We start from the raw sequence: 20,000 nt of genomic DNA on the forward strand, positions 1-20,000 counted from the left end.
GGAGCAGTAAGTGAACTAAGGAGGACAGAAAAGAGGAGAGGGACAAAAGAAAGGAGGGAAGAGATGAGAGAGGAAGAGAAAGAATCAGAGGAAAGAGACAAACAGCGGGTAGCTGAGGTAAGTTGTTGGTCTACATTGACATGTACGTGAACAGTAATGTCTGTTGACGTCTGTTGCCACATGTTGATATCAGCTCTTCCTAAGAAGTTCAACTGGATCTCTGCCTGAAAGGCCAATCAAGGTTGAAGTTGAGTACACTGCCCTCTTCTTTTGCAATTTAGGGATGCTTGAACTCTTTGACCAGCAGGGGGAGCTGTTATCAACAGGATGGGGATGGAACAAGCCAAGATGAAGCACAGTGGGTCACGTGGAAAAGACATGCAAGGAGGAAGAGGGGAACAAGTTGTTTTTTTCTCTCTTTCTTTCTCCTTTCTTCCATGTCTGCATTTCGGAAAGGCAAGTGCTGTGGGAAACTACAGACTTTTTTTTTTAGCATTTCTTCTAAAATAATAGGCATGTTGTTTTGTGAAACAAAGTATATTACCCTAAAACAAAGTAAAAAAAAAAAAAAAAAAAATCAACCAATCATTTTACATTTACAATTTTTTACCTTATTATTTCAAGCAATAAAATAAATAGACGAAAGTATGACCAAACAAAATATCCAAGTGAATCTGCTAATTCTCTGTGGGACAAAAGTCATGTTCATCTTCAAACTGAAAGATGTTCAGGAGCAGTGTAGATGTCTGCTAAACATCTGCAGCATCAGCTACTGCGTGTGTTTCATGCATGTTTGTTTGGTGTGTGTGTGTGTGCGTCTGTGTGTGTGTGTGTGTGTGTGTGTGTGTGTGTGTGGAATGTGAAAGCAAGAGGGGAAGGGATGCTACAGGGATCTTTTGGCTGGCGATGGGGGAGCTGGGAGGTTTACAGTATCTTCTGTTTGTTTTATTTGTGGTTGTGGAACAGGGGGGTCGTGATATTGGTGTGGAGCCAGGTGGGGCGAGGGGCGAGTGTGTGGTGTGGGTGGGGTTGGGGGTGTGGGGTGGTATTAGGGTGGGGTTGAGGGTGTGGGGTGTGCTGTGGCATTAGGTCTGGTAGGGGTGGTGGGGGTTGGGGTTGTGGGGTGTGCTGTGGCATTAGGTCTGGTGGGGGTGGTGGGGGTTGGGGTTGTGGGGTGTTCTGTGGCATTAGGATGGATGGGTGGGGGTTGGGCGTAGTGTGCGTAGCTGTGGAGGCCAGTGCAGTGGCATGGCGTGGGGAGTGGCTGGGGCATGCACGCGGAGGATGCCGTGTCAGAGAGCGGTGGGGGAGGCAGGGCAGAGGAGTGGGTTGGGGTAGGGGGTTGGGGGGGAGGGGGGGGGGGTGTAAGGTAAGGACTGGGGGGGGTCCACTCACCAGACAGCTGCTGAACTCCTGGCTGGTCGTGTGTGCTTAACAACTGGGCCTGGATCGTCTCCACAACCCGCTTGAAACGTCGGCTCGGACCTGAACAGGGAGGCAGAGGGTGAGAAAAAGATAGAGAGAAAGAGAGAGAGAGAGAGAAGGAGAAGGAGAGGGAGAAGGGGAGAGGCAGAGCAAAAGAAAGGAAAAGAATGAGGGGCTTCAGAAATAGACCGAGCCCAGGTGTGAATGATGGCGTCCAGCCATGGCAGAAACAACCCCTCCACCCCCCCCCCCCCCCACCCCCCGCCCTGCCGCTCACCACTCAATCTTTGGCGGCCGCTTGCTTTCAGCTGACGCAAGTCTCGAAAATCACATTTCAGGAAATAGAAAGGCCCGGTGCAGAATAAAATATGTAAAGCCCCACACAGGCTATTTTATCGCTTCGGCACAAAAAAAAAAAAAATCAGAGCAGGTTGAGGTGCAGTAAGGTGGGAGAGCGAGAACAGAGATCTGGCAGAACTGCTGACAACTCTACCTGCACTGTTCACACCTTAATAGACCGCAAATACGGCTAAGAAGGACGGGCTAGTTAGGCAAATGAAATAAGGCTATTCAATAGGAGACGTTCTTCTTTTTTTGCTGCCACAGCTATTTTATTATTCTTTTTTAACTATGGTAATGGCCATTGCGTGTTTGACAGGATGTTGAGGTTGTTTGCAGCGATGATAATTAGTTCCTGAAGAGTTATGCTTAAACTGCAAAGAAAGCTGTTTGTGTACATTATAGAGCTGATATGCTGCCTGCATATGGTAGCCCATAGGGGACAAACCGGACGACCTTCTGAGGTCAGACTGTCCCCTGACAGAACTGGGGCTCACTACTCGTACATCAGCATGGTGTGTGTGTGTGTGTGTGTGTGTGTGTGTGTGTGTGTGTGTGTGTGTGTGTGTGTGTGTGTGTGTGTGTGTGTGTGTGTGTGTGTGTGTGTGCTTGTGCTATATGCTGGTCTCGCTACATCACTGCAGGGGCCTGGCGACCTGTGATTTGAAAAGCACTTTTTCTCTCGGCTCCATTCTCCTCTCCGCCCGGGCGTGCGAGGGGATGGGGGTAGCCCGCTGGGACTGGGAGGGGCAGGTGAAGCAGGGCCCTGATAGGATCTCCGCCTCGGTTAAAGTCCCACCTTGCGCGCGCGGTCAGGCTTTTATGCGTCACCCCCGTCACCGTGCTTCCCACCCCCCGCGAGCCTTTCTCCTTCACCTGACCATGCGCTGATTGTTCTCTGTGGGGTCTGGCTAAAAGGGTTTCACGGTGGGGAGCCTGGGGAGAGTGACGAAGGTGAGAAAACCAAAAATACGCGGATGCGTTGCCGCTGACGTTGGGTGGTGGGTGGGTGGGTGGGTGGGTGGGTTGGGCGGACATGAACGAACGCCCCCGTTGCCGTGGTTACCTGAGAGCAAGGTGAAGGTGACGGAGTAGATGCCGTTCTCCTTCTGGGCTGCGGTGCTCTCGGTGTAGGTGATGTCCACCTGGAACTTGACGGGCTTCTGGAAGACGGTCGGCCCGGCCGTGGACTTGTACTCCGCCCTGAAGCTGGTCTGGGAGATCACGCTGTGACTGAGGCTGGGAATCTACAGGCAGACGAGGCAACAGTGTTACAACAACGCCACACTGGTCTGGGAGATCACGCTGTCACAGAGGCTGGGAATCTACAGGCAGACGAGGCAACAGTGTTACAACAACGCCACACTGCCACAAACTGCTCATACAGATACAAAAGAGCCACAGCAATATTTTGTCACTATTTTAAGTCACAGTGGTAGAAACTAATACTGATACAATGCTATTGCTGTGTTATCACAGTAAAAGCATACTGTTCGTGTTATATCCCATTGACTAATGCTATGTTTATACTTAGGGAACAACTGCAATAGTAGGCACAGGCTGTCTTAAAATGCTCAAGCTTTTAAGACATAATAAAACTGATATTTTATTCATGATAAAACACTGGTTCAACCTACTCCGTGTTACAAAGCACTGATTTGGCAGCATGGATGATCACACAAGTTTAACCTGGTGATGGACTGAGTGCTTTCCTGGCCACCAGACCAGCATCAGTGCTATAACTCAGCCCACATGCCCAACCATTGACTAGGGACACAATCTGTTGTGTGAAAGACTGCAATTTCTGGCCAGGCGAAAAAGAAAGAAGAAAAAAAAAAATCACTGGCCGCGTGCTGCCTTGGCTTTTTCCGTGTGCCAAAAAAAATAAATAAATCATGTGTGAAAAATTCAACGACCGATGACTACTTGACATCTGATTAATGATTAAGGCTGGATCACTGGACGTGTTTATCTGATTGCATACCATGGCTGTCCTTTAATGCATGTGTTACTTGCGCACTAGCAGAATCATTAAGCATATGCTGAGGCCTGTGTTCTGGCCTCCAGTGCCCCTAAATATATCCACGATTGACCATGTTGTGATGGCAACCATGAAAAAGGAAGACATCCTTGTCCACACAGACTGGTCCCTACCAAAACACGGACCTGTAAAATATTGCATGGCATAATTTAAGTCCTGCAGGGTGAATACTTTGCAAAAAAAGACTGAAATACAACAATATTAGAGATGCTAACTCTTGCATTTTTCATTATATAAGGCAAATATATGCTGATGATGTATTGCTGTAGGCCTATTTCATGTGTTCCCCTCAGATAGGGTGCCTCAGAAACAGAGCTTCTCATGTAAATTGATGATTGGGAATCACTACAACATGCCTGCGCACAAAGCCAGGCCTTTCGCAGGCTATAGCTTCTACTGCAGTCCGTTTCTCACCACAGCATCTATATGCTAATGGCCGGTACACTGTTGATTTTCTACTGACCTTAAATGAAAATGCTAGTCGGGGGAGAGATTGGAAACATGCATGCTGGAATTTTACTGGATTGCGACATAAATCAGAACTGTGTTTTGCAAATGGAGAGAACACTGCCTCACGGCAACGTCTATTGGAGCATTTGGTGTGGAGACAGAGGGCTCTGATCTGATAGCAGCAATCGGCAAAATAGAGAAGAGATAGCTGGGTACTCATATGTGCTGTGCTGAGTAGGGGGTTAGGGGATAAATGGGAATTTAAAAGAAGCTAACAGCTGTTCAGGGGGGATAAAAAAAAGACTAGGAATCCAGAAATTCGGAGTAAAACAGGAAGTCTTACTGAGAGAAAGGCCTGGACGATGTCCGCTTTGATGGAGCTTAAGGGTTTGTCCTTGATGACCACAAAGATCTGCTCCTCTTTCTCCAGGTTGATAAAGTTACCGAACCAAGATTTTTTGGCAAGTCTGCAACAGAGCAACACCAAAAGAAAAAAAGTGATAAACACATTAAATAAAATAGTAAATCCATATTACAAATGACAAGTTACATGCTGACACGTTAAGGACAGTTAAAGCAAAAAATGAAAGGAAAAATAAATAATAAAACCCTAGGACATTAGCCTAAATAAGCCCTTTTCAGGCACACAATAATATCAATACGCAGAGACATTTTTCAGTTTAACATAAAGGGACAACAAATGGAAAGAGACAGAGAGAGAGAGGCCGAAGAATGGGCTGGTTGTTCCTCTGACACTGACACATTGCCTCTGCCCACTTCTTAATCTCCATTTATTTCACACCCTCTGTCAACCAGTGTCTCATTCATTTGGGATGAGGAGTGTTTATCTTGTCTTGTGGGTGACAGTGGGACAGTCCCTCCTGATTTGAGAGCTCAAAATCAGATTCAGGCGAAAGGAGTTCACTATAACAAACCAAATCAGATGAGCTTCCATCAAGTGAGGGCTTAAGGGAATATAACAGAATGAAAAAGAAAGACTAGAAAGATGGAAAAAAAAGGGGGGGCTGTTTTGGTAAACAAGGGACCATTTGTCATGAGAAAGTTTCTCTGCCGTTCGCATTCAGGGTGGACCTGGTGTGAGAGAGAGGGAGAGAGATGACTTCACTCTCTCGGCAGAACGGGAAGGAGGGACGGGGAAAAAAGAGAAACATAAAACGGAGGGGAGGAGAGGAGCAGGGCGAGACAAATGGCGCTTAATGCTTTTTCACGGCAGGTACACTGGCGAGGCTTTACTGCCAAACATCTGTTTCAACGCCCCGCACTTTCACTCGACTATTCTCCTCAACCACATTGAATGCACACACACACCCTCCCTCCCCATTTAGTTTTTAGTGTAATCACAAGCTCGGTAACTCGAACAACAAAAAACAATGTTTGGAGAACCACTCGGTTTCATTAACACTATTACACATATGAGAAAGCCAGAGCTTCAGGCACTGGGCCCTTGTGAGGAGGTGGGAATTCAATTTAATCAGAGGGGGGTTTGGGAAACAGCTTGGGACATGCATCTGAGAGAGCAGCTACTGTGAATAACGCACCCCCAGTCCAATCATGCGGAGCAATATGCTACATCCACACTTGTGCTTACAGAGTTTGGTTCCAAACTCTTCTTAATTAAACCCTGGTGATTGATAATTGCTGGTTGGAGACAGAATGGTGCATGAAAAAATTGGGTGAAAATGGAACATCACAAATTACATGCAACAGTAATGAAGCCAAGGTAGTAAAAAAAATAGTCTGCAACTGATATGATATTTAGATTAATCATCAAATTCATCAAAAAATGAAGTCCTCCAAATCAGACAAAGTTGTCAGTGCCAGAGGAAGCAAACATCCAGCTGCAACCATGGATGCGAATACTAAACAATGCAACAATCATCATAAGCTGCAGATAGATGAGAAAGCTAAACCATTTCTCAGGCTATTGACACTATACGCTGTAAACAGATGTACAGTAAACATGGAAAAGCTGTAAACGTGTACTCACTCTGGGGAAGACTCTGGGGTCAGGCTGGACATCTCCTCTTGTGTGGGAACTAAACACAGACAGTCAGACAGAGCTTATGATTAGCCGTAATGTATGGACATTATATATATATATACATTACATGATTTAATCTTTTATTCTTCTAAGTAATTTAAGGTCTTCAGAGTGTCATGTACATCTTAAAAATGAACAGAAAGACTACACTGTGAATATTACACCCGCTGCGCGTTGGGGTTCTGTTCATCCTGTCGGGAATTATTTTCCGATAATGACCGGCGTTCTATACATTATCCCTTACATACATTAGCCTACATGATTTTAATCTTTTATTCTTCTAAGTAATATTCACAGGGTAGTCTTTCTGTTCATTTTTAAGATGTACATGACACTCTGAAGACCTTAAAGAATGTTGAAATGTCTGTCGTGCCTGGCGTCTAGTTCTGTAATTGAACCCTTGTCTGAAACCAGGGAAACCTTAGTGTCTATCAAACTAAACTAAATCTATCAAACTAAATGTCGGCGAGCTGAATGCGTCAGTGCTGCAAAAGATGTGCTACTGAGTTCATTGTTAAGTTAGTAGGAACAGCTGAGGAGCCACCATAGCAGGGGGGTGGAGGGAGGGAGTTCTAATTAAATTACACGCACCCACACACGCACACATGCAAACACACACACACACACACACACACACACACACACACACACACACACACACACACACACACATACACACACAGCAAGAAGTGTACTTCTCCTTGTGCGTCCCTCAGGCTCCTTCAGCACTCAGTGCACAACCTCACAGAGCCAGATACAGAACATCATATCACGTCACAGAATCGGATGTGATATGATTGTTGTGTGGAGCGTCCGACAACATGTAATGGTGAAGACATAACTATGTGTTGCAAATGTAAGTGCTATGTTACAGTATAACTATTTGTATTCTTGAAGGACACAAATACTTAACAAGTGACAAGAAAAAAACTAGTATTCCCTAACTGCACTATTCGTACTTACTCTTGGCATTCATTACCAAAACCTATTCTCCTAAAACCTGAACATCGTTTGCAAACCATGTGCTCAGTGGCATCTGGCTCTATAAGACATGATCGTCTGAGACTGGACGTAAGACGAGAGCATAACAAGAGCGTCCCTGCCGTCTGTCCTACCTTGCAGTTTCCTGCGGTGGAAACGCGGCGATCCCAAGAAGCTGTTCTTGATGGAGTTGAGGCGCGTCCTCCAGGGCATGCCGCCGATGGACGGGCTGGGCGGGGGGGTCGGGGTGGGCGTGCCGGCCGGGCTCTCCTTGGGCGTGTGGACGGGGGTCCCTTTGGGGGTGGGGAGAGGGCTGCCTCGGGGGGAGGGGTGAGGGGTCACCTGTATGGTGGGGATAGATTTGGTGCTGTGGTCAGAGGCTGGCACGGGATGGAAATGGTGCAGCCGGATAGGCGGGACGGAGGAGGGGGAAGCGGGAGTGAAGGAAGGGGGCACGGAGACCTGGGGGGCGAGAGGGGTGGCGGAGGCAGGAGATCGCCGCCTCAACTGGACTGGGCTGCCGGGGATACTGGGGGGTTGGGGCTGGCACGGGGTAGAGGACTCGGACTTGGCGACCGATGACTGCTCCGCTATCGTCTCCGGCAGCGGGTTGGACCTAGTGGCCGCCAGGGGCTTGTCAGCCACCTTAGGCTTGGGTGGGAGGGTCAGGGTCTTGAGTTCAGGCTGGAGAGAGTTGGTCATGGGCTGCAGGGAGTGGGTGGAGGTGGAGGTGGGCTGCAGGGAGTTGGGGGTGGGTAGGAGAGTGTTGGGGATTGGTTGGAGGGAGTTGGAGGTAGGTTTGAGGGAGTTGGAGATAGGTTGCAGGGAGTTGGAGGTAGGTTGGAGGGAGTTGGGGGTGGGCTGGAGGGAGTTGGGAGTTGGGGTGCGGGCACCCGTCCGATTCGGCTGCGGCTGGGGCTCGGGGGACTCGGTGGTGGTACTGCTGGAGTTTAGGGTGGTCTGGGAAGTGTCAGGGGACTGGGGAGGGACACAGAACTTCCTGACAGGCTGAGGGGTACAAGAGAGGGGCATGCACCGCAACACAGAGAGACAGACAGAGAGACAGAGAGGGGAAGAGAGAGAGAGGGAAAGAGACAGAGAGAGAGAGAGAGAGGGAGAGGGAGAGAGAGAGGGAGGGAGGGAGCAAGCGCAGAGGACACAAGCACACCAACCAGGAATGGAGGAAATGGATGAGTGGCCAAAATGGGAGCCAAGAAAACAAAAGGGACAGAGGCAAAGACAAACAAAACACATGCAGTTAGCCCAAACAGCCCAAACAGTGGGGACAAAACAACCAGCAACCAGACGACATAAAAACAATACAAGAACAAACAAACAAACAAACAAACGAGGAACACAAAAAAAAACAGACATCGTTACAGGCATTCAACAAAGCGAGGACAGAAACTGGCATGTAGACACAACAAAGACGCCGGGCTCCTCTGTGCTGAGATGGTTGGCTGTGAGGGCAGTGAGTGGAAAAGCTGCAGGCAGGACAGGGGCCCGGTGGGCCGGCAGGCAGAGGTGAGGGTGAAGCTTCGGCCCCAAGACATGGAGATGCAGAGGAGCACAGTGGACACTGGGTATCCCTTTTTACGGTCATCGCTTTGAACGCTGTCGCTGTTGTTATTACGGAAACTCTACTGTAAATTAGACTATTGTAGGCCTATCCCGCATATTGATAGAGGCTCCCTAAACCCCGGAAATTACTTAAAATCTCGCGGAATCTAGAGCGAGCGAGCTAGAGCGTGCACACGACACAGACTGTGCTGTAAACTGCATCTGTGTAGCGCACTGTGCGTGTGTGTGACACCTCCCTGAAATGACTTTTTGCAGGTTGGGATGTCTGCCTATGCTTAGTCTGGCTGCCAGCAGAAATTATCCCCGCCCACAATGTTTGAGGTCTGGGGAGGTTGGGAAGTTCGGTCTGGGATTGCTCCGTTGTGGCGCAACTATGCTTGAGCCAGAGCTGTTCGGACCAATCAAATTGTCAAGGTGGGCTTTATATGATGATGGACAGATGATCAACAGTAACATAATCAACCACGTCACCAAAGAGCGCTTGGGTTGAATTTGTTTACAACAAGGAAGCTGCTCGGATTGGTTGTAGGCCTATCCAATTGAGTGAAGTTCCTGGTTTGGTTGAAATACGCCCCATAAACACAGCCTAATGGAGCAGTATCAGACTCAAATTCTGACTAGAATTCTGAGTATGACAAAGTCAGGCTAACCTGTGCTTAATATAAAATAAAAATAAACTTTCAGTTGTTTATCATGCAGTCCAAACTGTACATTTTTGATGCAGTGTCTAGTGTAGGCCACATTTTTGTAAGCCTGTCTAAAATAACTGTTAGTTGGAATGAGAAACCCCTCACACTGTGGTTTTGTTAGAGAGGAATTTGTTCAAAGCCCTCAGCTGTCTCATTCAGGGAAAAACTCATTAACGTCACCCCAAGGCTGTGATTAGGTCAGAATGAGAGAGCGTCTACTCAGTTACATAAAGGCTACACACAGGTTTTTAGGTTAACGGCTCGGACACAGTAGAGTGTCTTCAGTAAGCAGGATCTCCACTGCAGTGTCCTGAAAATCCCTCGTCTCTGTGTGCAGAAAGTTCCAACCAAAAAAAGCTTATTTTTTTCACAAAGACTAGTTGATGCTATGAGAATCAGGAGGGCTTCAAAGTGGGTTGCAGAAATCAATTTGCCTTTTAAATCGAGTCGGGCTCCGTGTCGTGAGAGGCTGGGTCGTACAGGCCTGTGTAATCGGCGAGCGCCGGCTCAAACAAGTCAGCTGTAAAAGTTTTGCCATGAGCCTCTCGTGATAATCTGAAAAGAAGGATTTTCTAGAGCCATCTCCAAGCGGGATTTCCTCTGGCTCAGGCCATTGAGAACATAGCCATGGGATAACCGAGGATATCTCCTCAGCAGACAAAGTTTAGAGACTTTTTTTTCTTTTTCTTTCTCTTTTTCCTGCTTCTCTACTTTGCATGCTTTTGCTTGCTCAAGGGCGATGACAGGGATACGCAAAGAGCAAAGCTACCACATCGAATCGAGCATAGCTCAATTAAAATACAAGGGGGACAAAAATGTGTGCAAGCCTTCCTATGCTTTCATCTCTCAATAGTCACAATTATAAAAACCCGAACAAATGATGGTGAAGTTCACAATTAACTTATTAAGTAGTGCATTCGCACCTAATCAAATCAAATGAATGTATTGATTTAACCAGATATTCAAATATCTGCCCTCATTCTTAAACCATCAGGTAGTGCTAACAGCTAAGAGATCATTGCTAACTGCTAGCAGTTGCTAAGCTGTGCAGGATGGGTCGCTGACGTAAAACAGCTAAGAGCTAATTGCTAACTGCTAAAGGTTCAGGCCGCACTACATACAACGCTGATATAAAACAGCTAAGAGCTAATTGCTAACTGTTAACAGCTGAGGTCACGCTACATGTGTAATGGTAGATCGCTGGTCAGTAGCTGCGCAATATGTATGTTGTGTACACCTCCCTCCCGACGTCTCAAGAGTCGTGCTAGTGAGAGAGAGCTAATAGCCTGGGCTGGTTAGCTTGATTGCTAGCATGCCCGACTCCCGATCTGAGCTGTTGTGTGTGTGCGTGTGGGTTCGAGTCCGATCGTGTGCTGGGCTGTAGGCTACACGTGCATCGGTGACGTAAAAAGGAATACCATGAGGCGTGGAGGCAGCCAGGCAGAGGAGGCCTCGGACGAGGGGGTGGTAGCAAGGCTGGAGATGAAGAGGAAGAGGAAGAGGCACTTACCCGGGGACTACTGAGCGGGCTGGTGGACAGACCAGAGGATGCTCCGCTGATGGACCGCGACCTGCCAGTACAGAGAAACACAGCAGGAAGGACACAGGAGAAGACTCAGAGTTAGAGGGCTGTTGTAACAAACAGGAGGGATAGAGACGGAGAAATGGAGAAAGAAAAAGAGGGAAGAAACAGAAAGAAAGAAAGAAAGAAGGAAGGGAAGGGAGAGAACATCTGTACACATTTAAGGCATTTTGGGTGTTGGGGATTGACTAGCAATAGCTCCCATTTCAGGCTTTGTGCAAAGGTTAATGCTCTAACTAACTCTAGCGCTATTGCCAAATAAAAAGCAGACTAGCGAACCCCAAAGAGCCTATTGCATCAATTATGGATAGCAAAGCAGACATTCCAGTTGATGCACTCCTAAGAGAAAGCCCACAAAAACAAAAACCCAATCGAGAGCTGTTGTTTTCTCTCAAACAACAGATGCTTAAGCATCCAAACAAGTCAATAACCTCGAACAACAACACACAGGCTAATCACTCAACAGCCTGTACTCATCAAGTTGCATTTCTCCCCCTCTCATGTCGACAGACAGCGCACAGCTGTTAGGTTTTTTGACAGGCATCCTTTTTTCCTCCAGCCCCTCATCCTCCAGACACCTCCCCACACCCAATCAAGACACCCATCCCTCTGGTTGCTATCACTCCAAACCCACTTCCTCCTCCTCCTTACACTCAGATCCAATCTCTCCCTTCTGAGATTTGAAGCCTGTGGGGAGATGAGGCAAAGTGTTGGGGGTGGTTGGTGGTGACGGTGGTCTGGGGATGTGGATGGTTGGGTGTTAATGCCTGACCAGTTGGATAAGGGGAAAGGTGATGGTGGTTACTTGTGATGGTTGCAATATGACCAGTTGGTTGGATATGGGAAAAGATGGTGGTGGTGGTCACTTGTGATGTTGGTTACTGCATTGCCAGGGAGGTATGAGGAAACGTGGTGATTGGGATGGTGTGGGGGACTGAGCCAGCCCTAGTCCGCTAGAAACTCCAGACTTCAGACGGAGCACCTGGCTCCGGGACAAACGCACTGGAGGTGACGATCATGAAGATCAGAGATGTGAAACCAATGTAGACAGAAGAGAGACTTTTAGGAGTGGTATAAGGTGGTCAAGAGGGGGGTAAAGAGAAACAGAGAGAGCAAGGGAGGGAGAGAAATAGTGAGAGAGAGAGAGAGAGAGAGAGAGGCTAAGATAGAGAGACCAGGATCATAGCAGGTAGAACAAATGGCTGAAGAGCAAAAAAAGAAGCCGAAGATCAGACAGTAGAGGTGTGAAAACAACAACTAAAGGAACAGAAAAGAGGAGACTTGGGTGAGAACCGAGACAACGTGGAGAGGAAATATGATGAACCGACAGAAGGGGAGGAATAAAGGGAAACAAGAGAGAGAGAGAGAGAGAGAGAGAGAGAGTGTGGAGAGCAGAACAAAGGGTCGTTGTGAGCGAACAATGTCAGAGTCGGAGCGAGGCGAACGCGAGCAGGCTTGGAGACTGAGTGGAGGAGTTGGCGAGCAAACAGCCATTAGTGAACAGCACCACCCACGCCTCGAGCGCCTGGATCTATGTGTGGATGCGTGTGGGCGGTCAGAAGACACTTGCCAGCTTGGCTGATTTTTAAACAGATCCGGGGAGCAAGCGCTGCTGAAGGGGGGAGTTGGGGGGAGTTGGGGGGAGCTGGGGGGGGGGGGGCGTGCAGCGAGCTGGAAGCTAAAAATGTTTATGTCGTCTGTGAAATCGCATAGAGCAATATGGCTTCAGAGAAGGAGAGGGCAGCGTGTGTCATCAATTGATTCCATGTTTTTTGCATGAGCCTGAACGCCACATGCGCCATGATGATATGAACAGCCCGAGGCTACTGTAGCGATATCATCATACATCCACCAACCCAACCCCCTCCCATATGCCTGCTGCATGCCCATACAGCTGTCCCATATCAGCATAGGGCTTCCGGCTGGACTTTTATTAACTCAACCTGGAATAAACCCTCTACATCTCTCTCTCTATCTACTGTATATATCTCTCTCTCCCTCTCCATCTCTCTCCCTCTCCATCTCTCTCTATTTGTATCTCTCCATCTTTCTCTCCGTTGCGCTTGGGTGCAGACGAGATCTATAAAAACCCTGCGAAGGAAGAACAGAGTGTCTAGTGTGTATGAGTATGAGTGTGTGTGTGTGTGTGTGTGTGTGTGTGTGTGTGTGTGTGTGTGTGTGTGTGTGTGTGTGTGTGTGTGTGTGTGCGTGGCACGTAGCCACTGCCCAGCAGGGGCTGTGCCTGGGCTGGAAGATGCATTCTTGTGCCCACTCCATTGGGTGTGGTGGGTATACTGACCCCCTGCGTTTGTCAGACAAGCAACTGAGTGTGGAGAAGCTCCAGAGAGCCTGTGGGAGAGCTTTGTAGGATGCTGTGGACGTGTGTGTGAGTGTGTGTGTGTGTGTGTGTGTGTGTGTGTGTGTGTGTGTGTGTGTGTGTGTGTGTGTGTGTGTGTGTGTGTGTGTGTGTGTGCGCATGTGCGCGTGTGTGCGTGCGTGTGTGCGTGCATGTGTGTGTGTGTGTGTATTTGGAGAGAGATAATATGGAATAACAGTAAACAAAAAGGAGAAATCACAGGAAACCAAAAGGGGATTGAGGAATTGGTCCATGGGCTGGTTTAAGATGTGTGTTTGGGGAATGTGGATTCTGACTGGGCAACCAAAACGAACGCCCAGCCTCACAAGCTGCACAGCTATGCTAAGTGTTCATCAGAGAGGAGCCTGTCTCAACTGGCCTCTCTCATCCAATCCACAGCGAGCTTGCTCTGTGCTAATAGAAAAGATAAATGTCAACCTGCCATTTGCGTTGATTTGAGAAATAAGCCACACCAATACGTATTTAACGTGATGGATTAAGCTTTTGGTTGGACACGTTGTGTCCTCAATATGTCCTCAGAGAATAACAATAATGGGGCCGGGAAAAATAATAAAAGCTATTGATATTTTTCCACACCCCAAAAATACTTATTTGCCGAAAAAATGAAAAAGCCCTTTGGGTCTTTTCAATTTGGCCTTCGCCATTTCATTAACCTTTTCTCGGCGCATACATTTTTATGGTTGCTGAATGTCCCACGATGCATCTGAGAATTAGGAACACAATGCATGCTTGCACAGGATGGAGGGGAGAGGTAAACAATTGTTTCTCTGCAGAATGCCTTCAATTATTTCTCTGGCAAGGCAAATGTCTGACTTGACGAGTGTATCAGAGAAACGCACGACACACCACTGACCAATCCATCTGCTCCATAGACGTCTTTGTAGCTTTCCCTGCTCCTGCACAAAAAATAGAGTCCTCTTCCATTCTTTTTTTTTAACAAGTGGAGATCTAACTTGTCAAAACATATTTCAGAACCTGTTTCACTTTTTTTGACACACTCTGATCTTAAGTTCTCCCTCTGTGGCACGAGTTTTGGGAAAGTTTACTGTTGGAGGCAGAAAAACAGAAAAACACACACATAACAGCACGTATTCTCGCTCTCTCACACAGGGATCAAAATGCACAGATTTGTAAACACACAAACACACACATATGTAAACACTGAAATGGGAACACAAACACAGACAGACAGGGATGAAGGAGGTCATAAGCATAAAACGGGTCTGAGATGTCAGACACACAAAAATGCTCGCGCACGCACGCACGCACGCACGCACGCACGCACGCACGCACGCACACACGCACACACGCACACACGGACTCACACACACGCACGCACACAAACACACACACACAGATACACGCACACAATCCTAGGAAGCCCCCGGCAACAAAAGAAAAAACTACTTTCCGACATTGTGCAGGCAGTGTAGAGGCTATAGGCAGAGACAGGGTATGGAGATGAAGGCATGACCATGACCAGGAGATAAGAAGGGAGCGTCATACTGACAAAAAGCAGCAGCAGCAGACTACAGCAGAGGCCAGCGTGGCTACAGTACACCAGGGAGATGCAGGGCTGCTTTTCAGCGTTCCAGTGGCGTCCAGCCGGATGCGCGTAGGGATGCCCGTGTGAACCGTGACTATGGGTGCCTCTCAACATGCCTCCTCGATCCTCGATGCTCGATCCTCGAGGGGCGTTCCCACTGATCTATAACTAACACTGGCTAGACTATCCCATTGTTTCCCCCCCATCATTCTTTATGTAGATCAGTGAGGATCGAGGCCCGAGGAGCGAGGGAGGACGTTTAAACGCTGCATGAGAGGCACCTATGAGCTGGTGAAGGTGACTCCAGACAGCAGGAGCTTGCTTGACTGGATGAGCAGAGATATACAGCTGAGATGCTGCAGCTGTAAGTATGTGTGGCCATATGGACTTAGACTAGCCAGCGCCCCCTGCTGAGCGAATAACGATCACGCGGTCGAGTCCAGCATGCCTAATAAATATTAGTTGCTTGTTTGTTGACACGCATGCCTTGACGTGAAAAGCCTAAATTGATACTAATGATTTTAATCTGAGTCGGGGCTTGGCTGTTTCGTCCTCGACGCACTGAGGATTATTTCATAAATCGCTCGCTAATTGGAAAGAGCTAAGCCTCCTTTCTGGGCCATTGCCACCCCCTGTTAACTCAATTACAAGTTTTGACATTCAATAAAATGGCCCGCTGTGGAAAAATAAATAAATAAATAAACATAAATTTGGGAGCAGGGTTCAATTCCAGACTCAAGGTCAAGAGATTTGGCTGTCATCTGATGTAGTGGTGAGAAATGAGGCAGTTGATGAGATCGGGGGGTTTGAAATGAGCTGGTGAATGGAACGCTGGCGAATTACAGTTATGGGCAGGAAAACCGTGACTACACATATTTTACAGAGAGGAACGGAGGAGGGTCAGTGAGAGAGAGAGAAAAAGACAAGATAAGAAACAGGAGAGAGAAAGAGAGAGAGAGAGAGAGAGAGAATGTAAGAGAGGTAGAGAGAGTGAGAGAGAGAGAGAGAGAGAGTGTGTAAGAGAGAGAGTGTAAAAGGTAGAGAGTGAGAGAGAAATGAAAGAAAGAGAGAGAGAGTGTTTAAGAGAGACAGAGAGAGTGAGAGAGAAACAAACGTAGCTACTGAGTTGGAGATGAATAAATCTAGGCAATGGCTCAATAGTCAGCACAAATGCATCATACATTTTAATGAAGTGCTCAGTTGTCTTCATTGTGCAGTAAAACAGACTTCTAGAAAACGATGACAAGACTCACACCTTTTTTTTTTGTTGTTGTTTTTTTTCCCTACTGTGAGGAAAATGGACGGGAACAGTAGTCTCATATCACAGTCTGAATTGGCTGTCATGTTTTCCAGCATTTAATGACTTAACGTGGAGGAGATTTTTGGGATTGAAAAGCAACACTGCATCTCGTTGGGCGCTAGAGCGAGACAGAAAAGTGGCCTGGCGGGCCAGAAGAGAGCAGACAGGGGAGGACGAGAGTACCTTTCTTCTTTGCTGCATTTGGGATGGGCGTCAGAGATATCCAAGCTTTTACTGAACACACTCTTACTACAACGGGGAAGACAAAGTGAACAAACAGTGAGTCAGTTGCTCTCGCAAGTGTGTGTGTGTGTGTGTGTGTGTGTGTGTGGTCAACCGTGGTACATACCTACACCTGCTTACCGATAACATCTTGGACACAATTATAACTCTATCTCTATCGACTTCCATTGTATCACTCTGTTACTCTGTAACTTATGAGCGTGCTTACAGTAACTTGACTGAGAGCTCTGGAGTCTAGAAATCAGAGACATTTTAAGTTGAGTTTGTGTAAAGGCGCCAGGTGTAGCACTTTCAAAGGAGTCACACTACACTCTTCCCCTCCGTGATATTAAACAGCACCAATACTGTAGTCTGCGGGAAGCCGAGTTTGAGTTTTAATGCAACTTCCACATTCAGACAGGCGTCGTCGTCGCTCTCATCAGAGACACACACAAAGTCGCTGACACTCCACATTAAAGAGTGAGGGAGGTTAAAAGTTGAGTGAACTGTTTTTTTTTGTTGGCGTAAATCACTTTTAATGAACAGAGAGGAGACGTTTGGGTGCGAATGATGCATAATAGCTTCCTGTTTAGATGGGAGAAGCATTCCTCCCCTCACTCCCAGCTGTGAGGAAGCAGGCCTCTCAGTCTTACAGCGGCACTAAGATGTCTAATGAGAGAGAGAGAAAGAGAGAGAGATTGACAGAATGAAGAGCGGAAAATGGTGACAGAAATAGAGAGAAATGGAGTGACAGGGAGATAGAGAGAGAGAGAATGAGAAAGACAGAGAGAGAGAGGAAGAGAGAGAGAGAAAGAGAGAGACAGGGAGAGAGAGAGAAAGAGAGACAGAATGACAGAGAAAGACACAGAGGGAGTGAGAGAGAGAGAGAGAGAACACTGCCACACTAACTGCTTCTCTGAAGAATAATGCATTCGGTGCGTATGAATCACGGCTGCTGAAAATAGACGAGGCCTATATGGCTGAGCAGATCGCTTCCAGCCCGCAGGCACTGTGGAGTGGCGAGGATGAATGCAGTAAGTGAGGAATGACGGAAATATGACGGACCGGGTGGCAACAAGCTTATGCACCTCCCGAACCGCATCATATTTATATACACACACAGAATGACACAGCGTGTGTGGGTGGAAACAAGACAATGTGGATGAAAATGCGTGTGTGTGTGTGTGTGTGTGTGTGTTTGTGTGTGTGTGTGTGTGTGTGTGTGTGTGTGTGTGTGCGTGTGTGGGTGGGGAGGGGGTGCAGTAGTCATAGCAGGGGTGGGCCTGAGTGGAAAGAGGTCAAAGAGGTCACAGGTGAAAGGTCATTGGGTCACACCTCTGTCCGTGTTGCGTCATGTCGATGGCCCGGCGGGCGGGTACCGGCGAGCCTCCGTCCGTCACGCTCAGCACCTCCATGGACTTGCGCTCCGGCCTCCGCTTACCGTGCCGGTTCAGCATCGGGGAGTCCACACGCTTCCTGGGGGGGTCTGCAGACAGGACAGAGAGAGAGAGAGAGAGAGAGAGAGAGAGATGAGGATGTACAGTATAATCCACTTAACTTGACTACTGTCTCAAACTCAAATCCACACATCCTCAGATGAAGGGAGAATGATGGTGCACCTGCTGTACTAGTCAAGATAGTCAAAAATGCATTACGATAAGATTAAGGCCACTCTCTATATTTATATCCATGTTGTTTTAGTCATCTGTCTGTTGTTTTAGTCATCTGTGATTTGGGCTACATGCATGACCTCAGTCGGTTTATGAAAGATTGTAGCCTACAACCAGACACAAGAGTGAATAACCAGACCATACTCCTCAAGGAACTTGGATAATGTTGCTTGGCTGCATCCTTAGCCATAACAGCTCAGCATCACAGATCCAAGGAAGAGGCCGTATGCACCTTACTATTGACATACTCTCTATAGTGTCCATCACAACGGGACAAGATGCTGGTCAGTGCAGAGTAATGGTGTGTGAATCTGACCAGAGACACCTCTGCTTCACTGGAGCACATCATAGTGACCGATTGCTTTCATCTGGCATTTGGGTATCTGATCGAGATCAATGTCCGCCATTGATGCACCACGTCTGGGCTCGATTGGGCAGGTAAAGCAATCACTGTGTGTGTGTGTGTGTTAGCACTATGTGCAGTGAGCACCCCTGGACCAATAGACACAGGTCAGACACAACTATCACTGTGCTATCATGCTAATCTTACGTACTGTATGACCCTAATGTGGTTTTGATTGCATGTGGTCAGTAAAAAACAGGGAGCATTTTTTCACTGGTGAGGAATTTTCAAGCCTCACCTGACCCATCAACTCAGCAAAATGGTAATATTAAAAAAAATCCATGTTGCATTTCCTGTCTTGGTTCACTGGATCAGATGCTATTCTAATTCATATGTTGGTCAATGTAAGACTCCTATGTTTGTGGCTATTTTGTTTTGACTCTTCCAGTCATAAAAAAAGGCATTAGTAAAGATTAACAAAAAAAGTCCTCCTGTTCATCGCGCCCCACCTGACATACAGTACCTCTGTTCCCCACTAGCGGGGCCGGGCCCACACTTTGAGAACCACTGCTCTACACGCTGTGCAGCACTGGCCCGGGCTGTTCTGGGCTCTTACCGATCTCGTTGCGCGGGGGCAGGTTCTGGTCCTCGTGGCTGGGATACCTCTCCTTGCGGTCCAGGAGCAGGTAGTAGATCATCTTCTCCTGGTTGTCACTGCGAGCACAGAGGACGACACAGTGAAGAGGAGAGCAGAGGAGAGGAGAGGCATGATGATGCATGACATTAACAAACAACACACACACACACACACACACACACACACACACACACACACACACACACACACACACACACACACACACACACACACACACACACACTCATTAAGATGAAGAGGTCTCTTGAGATGGAGCGGGAGACATAAATAGCATAGAGGCAAGATTGTGGAGATACTAAGAGCCCAGGCTCTCTCGTTCAGCTCAATCGCTCCATGAGAAAAGGACCGGAGCTGGACAGCGTCCAGCCCCACAGCACCGAGAGTGCAGCAGCGGATAAAAACCAGCTCCTGCGGCTCGAAACGGGGACACGGAAGAAACTCTTAAGCACAAGATGTCCCCAAACCATTCTTGGCTCGGTAGCTGGAGGACTGTGTGTGTGTTGTGTGTGTGTGTGTCTCTGGGTGTGTGTGTGTGTGTGTCTCTCTCTGTGTGTGTGTGTGTGTGTGTGTGTGTGTGTGTACGTGTGTGTGTGTCTGTGTGTGTGTGTGTGTGTGTGTGTGTGTGTGTGTGTGTGTGTGTGTGTGTGTGTGTGTGTAGGGGGATGGGGCTGATGATGAGCCACCCACGAGTTTTAGGACAGACATCATGGTTGAGAATCGTTCATCACACGTAT

At 47.8% G+C, this 20,000-nt stretch overlaps 1 protein-coding gene across 1 annotated transcript in view; it reads right to left on the bottom strand.

Annotated features, from left to right (window-relative positions):
- brsk2a (BR serine/threonine kinase 2a) overlaps window positions 1–20,000 on the bottom strand; it is a 207,569-nt gene that overhangs the window by 7,050 nt on the left and 180,519 nt on the right. Inside the window, exons 11-19 of the mRNA XM_062547378.1 lie at window positions 19,225–19,322; window positions 17,931–18,081; window positions 16,557–16,622; window positions 11,079–11,139; window positions 7,433–7,640; window positions 6,264–6,312; window positions 4,599–4,722; window positions 2,831–3,011; window positions 1,396–1,485 (exon numbers count right to left, since the gene is read on the bottom strand). Of these exons, the coding sequence (XP_062403362.1) occupies window positions 1,396–1,485; window positions 2,831–3,011; window positions 4,599–4,722; window positions 6,264–6,312; window positions 7,433–7,640; window positions 11,079–11,139; window positions 16,557–16,622; window positions 17,931–18,081; window positions 19,225–19,322 (1,028 nt within the window). The remainder of the gene's footprint in view (window positions 1–1,395; window positions 1,486–2,830; window positions 3,012–4,598; window positions 4,723–6,263; window positions 6,313–7,432; window positions 7,641–11,078; window positions 11,140–16,556; window positions 16,623–17,930; window positions 18,082–19,224; window positions 19,323–20,000) is intronic.

This window comes from Sardina pilchardus, chromosome 10 (genome assembly GCF_963854185.1).
Source record: "Sardina pilchardus chromosome 10, fSarPil1.1, whole genome shotgun sequence".
Classification (NCBI taxonomy): domain Eukaryota; kingdom Metazoa; phylum Chordata; class Actinopteri; order Clupeiformes; family Clupeidae; genus Sardina; species Sardina pilchardus.